The sequence below is a fragment of the Penaeus monodon genome, chromosome 8, assembly GCF_015228065.2.
Source record: "Penaeus monodon isolate SGIC_2016 chromosome 8, NSTDA_Pmon_1, whole genome shotgun sequence".
In the NCBI taxonomy this organism is placed as follows: Eukaryota; Metazoa; Arthropoda; class Malacostraca; order Decapoda; family Penaeidae; genus Penaeus; species Penaeus monodon.
The window spans coordinates 8,855,422-8,862,921 of record NC_051393.1 but is presented as its reverse complement, the minus strand read 5'-3'; the positions used below and the strand labels follow the sequence as shown (position 1 = coordinate 8,862,921).

Below are 7,500 nucleotides of genomic sequence, written 5' to 3'. Positions count from 1 at the left end.
TGCATGTCCAAATCCACACATTATTCATCGCGTCGGGCCCCCTCATAATTTTAATAAACCGGCCGTATAAGTGTCTATTCTCTTCTTGATTTTTTTTTTTTTTTTTTTTTTTTTTTTTTTTTTTTTTGATACAGTCATCGATAAAATATTTTTTTTTTACTTGTTTCTTTCTTCAAACAGCTTAAATAGGTTACACCAGTGACTGTAAGAAGGATTTTAAATAGTGATATACTTTTTTTTTTTTTCTTTTTATTTTAGCAGTAAATTTAAAATTAACTTGTCTACTAAACTCGACACTGTCATTTTGACTATAGCGCAGAAGAGGGATGAGTCGATATCTATCTTTGATACGGTTTAATGCGTTACGGCAAGCTTCTAGCTAGTTGAGCTGTTTTCTCTATAATTCAATATTGTGGACGTAAATGAGTGTGAAAGACCACTTTGTCCTATATTTCTCAGCACTAAACAAATATAATTATAAGCTTTCATTGCGAGCTATATCTAACCTGATATTGTGATATAAGCATCTGAAGTGTAGTTTTCGCGGGTGAGAAAGGTTTACTATATATGACTATATAATGCCGTGATGTATAATGGGAGGAGCGTCCTACCTCTGGAAACATTTTGTTTGGTATGATTCTAATACGCACAGGGTTTTTGGATCCTATTGTGTATGTTGTAGAAGGGATATGATTTCACAACCAGGATATGCTCTCAAAGTCAGGGGCGGTTGAGCTTTTGTTTGTATTCTGGGAGCTGACAAAACAAGCCTAGATTAATTCTTTGACACTATTAGTATTCAATGCTGTGCTTTTGCCTCGCAATTAAAACAATGATGACGGACACTTTCGCAACTACCATGGGGATCAAAATATATTTAGCATAAACTTACTGCATGGAATCAATGTTAACCAGATCTAGTTCACTCCACATCAATTTGCAAATCTGCTGCAGCACCAGAGGGGAGCCCATCTCTGTGACAAAATAGCAATGTTATCAAGTGCTATTCATGAAACTAACACTTCATCAAGAGACCGCTGTTTTAGCCCTGTATGAGATATTTATTTCATTTTAATTTATTTAAATACATTTATGTTGAGTTTATCTGGCCTTTGTAGGTATAACACATGAAGGCCAGTAAGTGGATGTCATTTAGGAGACTGTAGCTGCAAAGAACACTGTCTGGTTGGTTATGTCATTTGTAGAACGTGGATTTGTTTAGGATACTGACAAGTACGTGCGGCATGCAAACCCATCGCGTCATGTGCTTAGACTCGCCTTAGTATGCAGAGAGAGAGAGAGAGAGAGAGAGAGAAAAAAAAAATATATATATATATATATATATATAATATATAATATAATATATATATATATATATATATATATATATATATATATATATATATATATAATCCACATATATTAAGAATGTATGTGTAAATATGCTGTTGTTGAAAGGAATCAATTTTCGAGGTGTGTATGAAATACTTTATCTAATAGCAAGGTCAGATGTTTTGCTTGACAATATGACGTACTATCAAGTTCTGGAAGACAAGTACGGCGAGGAAAGAGTTATAGACCTTTTAGATGTATATGTTAGAGCAAAACTCCTATTACCACTATAAATATGAGTATACTGTGTTTAGTTTTTTCGAGTTCTCTGAAGGAAAAACACATTTTTGTTCTACTGTGAATGTGTTGCAGCTAATGTAAATACCTATATTCCATGGAATAGGGTGAGCAATAATCGCTGTTATTATTAGATTATCTAATTTTGTCTGAGGAATTATCACCAAAAGACTAAGTATCTGACTTAAAAAGGCCAGAATACTAATTGATTTTGAATAATAGCCTTCATATACTTTCCCAAGTTTATGAACAATAAGAAAAGGAAAGTCCATATAAATGTTTATTGCTATCCATACCACGATTACATACCGTCCACAGGGTCATCTGAAGCACCTGAGGCATTCATGATAGATTCGTGTTGGGCAGTATCTTCCTCATCTTCATCTTCGTCATCCTCATCCACTTCCATCTCAAACAGCCTTACTCGTCTTCTATTCTCAGAGAGTAAAAGAGCAAGTTTTCGGGATCCAGAAACGGCTAAAGCCGAGAGGGGTCCACCTTCCAGACGCCGGTAACCACTAGCATCAACTAAGGTGCCAGCATCTCTTGGAGTGATACCAACATCTGCCAGGAGTTGTTCACCGTACACAGCAAGGGGTCTCAGTTCTGCACAGGCTGCTACCATCCATAACTGTATGAAGAAGGAAGACCTTGGATCTGAAGGATCTTGTGCCAAAACTGACAACGTTTCCTCGGTGTAAAACTGTGCTCCAATCAGTTGCAATAAAGGTGTTGGTGTGCTAGGCTGCTCCATGGAGCACCCTCGAGGTCCTTCAAGACGTGAAAACACAAAAGGAGCTGCCTCTACGTGATGTGCAGGGCCTGGTGCATCTCCAGCTTGAGCTAATCGATCAGCACTTGTGGACCATCGAGCTAGGTACAAGACATTTTGTTTGGAGCCAGGTAACAGCACAGTATACATGGCATTATCCCGTGGACAACTTATCTGACTAACAGTTACTGGTCCCGATGGAGCTACAGCTATAATGGGTACCCAAGATACAATGTTTACTGCCCCACTAATAACCTGTGCTGGATGCCCAGCCATGTTATCTAGAACACGTGCAAGGCTTTTGTGTTCTTGGAGAAGAGATCTATCATGATGGTGAGGGAAGATCAAAGAGTGCTCTGCCACAGCAGGATGCTCTGCTAGGAAAATCTCCCAGGGATTACTATTAGATTCTGGGGGACATGAAAGTGGTTCATCCTTCAGGTACTGCCCAACACGTTCAAGTCGAAACCTGGTTCGTTTTTCACCATCTGGCCCCGTTGCTGTATCCTCCAGACTATCATGAAGAAATTCTGTGATGTATGTTAAATCCTGTTGTGTCATCCTGCTCATCTCGTCTGGCACTGCTTCCCCTCTGACCCGTTGGACAACTACATAGAGCCACCTGAGGAAGGCCTTGAATGTGCTCATGGCTCCATCAATGACTTGCTGTAGTTCTACAGCCTTAAGAACAAATGCGCCTGCTTCTCTCACAGCATTTGTAACAACACTTTCCTCGACTCCTAACATTCCAAAACGGTCATGGTGACGTGCCAACCCCACAAGTGCACTTAACTGGTACACAAGTGCCTGGCCTACAGCTTGCACATTATGCAAAACTAGCTTTTGGATGTTTGAATAACTCAGCTCTATGGAATGGCCCAGTTTCTTAAGTCCTTTCTCTGTGAGTTGGTTTGAGAGGAACATATCGAATTCTGGTGATGAGAACCCGAACACCAACAGATCTAAAAAGTCAGCTGACACGCCTCCTTCTGATACAGTGCTTGCATATGTTGCCAGCTTAGCATCTAATTCTAATAAAATACTTTCCCAAGCTTCAGCCAGAAGGGTGAGAGTATGTGATGCATATGTCATAAGTCCATATATCTGGCCAAACCGATAAGCAAGGGCATGTAATTCCTGATGTCGACAAGCTAAAATCATGGTTTCAACGGTAACATGAACAACTTCTCGTTCTCCCTGTACTGTACGTTCCAGCAGACAGCTCAAAAGGTGTAAGTCATGTGAAGGCGTTGCATCTAAGACTTGTCCAGCTCCTGGAATTGTCTCCCCAAGGTCTACAGTTGCACAATGAAACAGACCAAAGGCATACATATACACAGAGCCTGCCGAGGTGGCAACTGTAAGTAATGTCAGGGCATTCTGATCATGTAGAAGACGTCCCTCTTGGCGCCCCTCTTCACGCTCTCCCCCATTCGTAACTGAGTAGGTCTTTGAAAGAGATGGCAGAGGTGGCAAGAAAGTCTCTGACGTGTCCTTTGGGAGAGAATAGAAAAGACTTATTAGTAAAATTATAGAAAATCTCCTTTACCACTCTAAAAATACGTGCTCTCATAAAAAAAGGCAGTCATTTATGCAGACGAACCTCAAAGACTGTTTTCTTTTTAGCTGTCTCTTCAGGAACATGGAGAGCCCAGTTCAGCGCTGTCACTTCAGCTTTCACATTCAACTTGTGCACAGGACTGCTGTCTTCAATGTCCACCAGAACGACTTCCCCTGTTTTTAAAAGTGCACAAAACTGCAAAAATATAACTTCTAACGAAGTGGAAGGTGGTTGTAATGAAAGAGATACAAATCAAATGAAAAAAAAAATCCAAACTGCCTAAATGGTTCCAAAAGTGCTTAGATACCATGGAGTCAATAAGCAGAAGATAAAAAGAGAGAGGAAGAAGGAGAAGGAGAGAGAGAGGGAAAGAGAGACAGGGAAGGGGGGGGCGCGGAGGGCGCGGAGGGAGAAAAGGAAGGGAGAAAGGAGGGAGAGGGAGGAAGGAAAGAAGGGAGAGGGAGGGAAGGAAGGAGGGAGAGGGAGGGAGGGAGGGAGGGAGGGGGAGGGGGAGGGGGAGGGGAGGGGGAGGGAGAGGGAGAGGGAGAGGGAGAAGAGAGAGAGAGGGAGAAGGAGAGAGAAGAGAGAGAGAGAGAGAAAGAGAAAGAAAGAAAAGAGAGAGAGAAGAGAGAATAGATAGAGATAGAGAGAGGATATAGATATGGAGAGAGTAGATAGAGAGAGATATATATATGATAGATAGAGATGAGGAGATATATAAGAGATGATAGAGCGAGAGAGGAGAGAGCTTAGAAGAGAGAGAGATAGTAGGAGAGAGATAGGAGAGAGAGAGAGGAGAGAGAGAGAGGATGAGAGGAGATATGAAAGAGAGAGAGAGATGAGAGAGAGAGCGAGAAGAGAGCAGTTGAGAGAAGAGAGAGAGAGAGAGAGAGAGATGAGAGAGAGCAGAGAGAGAGAGAGAGAGAGGAGAGAGAAGGAGAGCAGGAGAAAGAGAGAGAGAGGGGAGAGAGAGTAGAGAGAGATGAGAGGAGAGAGAAGCGAGAGAGCAAGAGAGAGAGAGAGAGATAGCAGAGAGGAGAGAGAGAGAAGAGAAGAGAGAGAGGGATAGAGCGAGAGCAGAGAGAGAGGGAGAGAGAGAGAGAGAGAGAGAGAGAGAGACCGAGACGCAGAGAGAGAAAGAGAGAGAGAGAGAGAGAAAAGAGAGAGAGAGATAGAGAGGCTGGAGAGAGAGAACGAGAGAGAAGGAGAGAGCGAGACGAAGAGAGAGAGAGATGAGAGAGAGAGGAGAGAGAGAGAGACGGGAGAGGAGAGAGAGAGGAGAGATATATGAGAGAGAGAGAGAGGAGAGAGAGAGAGGAGAGGAGAGAGAGTAGAGACAGGAGAGAGAGAGAGCGAGGAGAGAGAGAGAGAGGAGCAGAGATAAGAGAGAGAGAGCAGAGAGATCAGGAGAAGAGAGAGGAGAAGCGACCGAGAGAGAGAAGAGAGAGAGAGCAGAGAGAGAGGAGAGAGAGGAGAGAGAGAAGGAGAGCGCAGATAAGGCGAGAGGAGAAGAGAGAAGAGAGAGAGAAGAGAGAGAAGAGCGAAGAGAGGTAGGAGAGAATAGAGACATAGAGAGATAGCGGAGGATAGAGAGAGTAGAGAGAAGATGAAAGATAGACTATAGAGATAGAGATGAGAGAGGAGATAGAGAGAGATAGAGAGATAGATGAGTAGAGAAGATGATAGAGCGGTAGAGATATCTATATGATAGATAGATAGATGATAAAGATAGATAGAGAGATATATCTATATATATAGGTATATATATATATATATATAATATATAGCGTATATATATATAGAGATATAGATATAAATATATATAGTAGAGATAGTAATATATATATATGTTATATCGTTAATATATATATATATATATATATCATATATATATATAGAGTACACAATATATATATGTATATAAGATAGAGATAGATGATAGATAGATAGACTATATATATATATTGGATAGTAATATATATATATAGATATACGAGATCTATTATATATATTTGTTTTGTTTAGTATATAATAATAGAATATAGATAAGAGATAGATAGCGATCATATGATATAAAGAGATATAATATAGAGTCATAATATAGTAGATATATAATGATTATTATGATATATGAATTTATATATATATATATGATATATATATATGATATAGCTATATATATGATTAGTATACAGAGAGAGATGAAAGAATATAGATATAGAGAGATAGATAGATAGGATATATGATAGATAGAAGAGAGAGATGAGAGAGAGATATAGAAGATTATATGATACATAGTAGATAGAGATGATAGAATATTAGAGGATCTATGAGATAGATATATAGATATATATATAGATAGACGATATATAGGAAGAGATATATATAGATATAGAGATATATCATTATATAGATATAGTTTCTATATAGAATATATAGATATATATAGAAATATATAGATATAATCATATATATATATATTATATATAATAATATATCAAGATATATAGATAGGAGTATAAAATATATATATATATATTCAAATATAGATATGATGATGAGAGAGAGGATGATATATATATAGAGATATTATATTATATAGATAGTAGGATAGATATAATTAGGATTAGATAGCTTAATATGTTAGATAGGATAAATATAGTAGATATATAGATATATATATATATATAGTATCATATATATATATATATATATTATATATATCATATATATTAATATATATATATATATATGATATATATATATATATATATATATATATGATATATATATATTCTATATATATATGATCTATATATATGATATATATATATATATATATATATATATATGATATATATATATATATGATATATATATCATATATAATATTATAGATATATCATATATATATTATATAACAATATATATATCATATTATGTATATATCATATATATCAATTATATTATCAGATATAGCAATATATATATATAAATATATATATCTATCTACTATATATATGTATATAACTATATATATATATATATATATATATATATATGCTATATATATATATAGTATATATATATATATATATTACCAGATATATATATATATATATATATATATATAGTATATATATATATATTTATATATATATATATATATTTATATTATATATGATCTATATATATTATATTGTATTATATATATGTATATATATATATATATATATATATAATAACTATACTTTACTTCCTATATAATATATATTAATATTATCTATCTATATATATATATATATAATATATATATATATATATATATATATATATATATATATATATTATTATATATATAATATATGAATATACATGAATATTATAAATATATATATATATGAATATAGGATATATATGAATATATCTATATGACATATATATATATAATATAATATATATATTGATATAATATATATATATATATATATATATTATATAATATATATTTTTTTTTTTTTTTTTTTTTTTTTTTTTT

At 35.1% G+C, this 7,500-nt stretch overlaps 1 protein-coding gene across 1 annotated transcript; it reads right to left on the bottom strand.

Annotated features, from left to right (window-relative positions):
* Positions 1–1,895: 1,895 nt before the first annotated feature.
* Positions 1,896–4,135, bottom strand: LOC119576127 (anaphase-promoting complex subunit 4-like; the record flags this gene model as incomplete). The annotated part of the gene is given in 2 exon segments (XM_037923691.1): positions 1,896–3,895; positions 4,005–4,135. Coding segments are annotated over 2 exon segments (2,096 nt in total), but the record flags the coding sequence as incomplete, so codon positions are not given.
* Between the last annotated feature and the right edge of the window lie 3,365 nt (positions 4,136–7,500).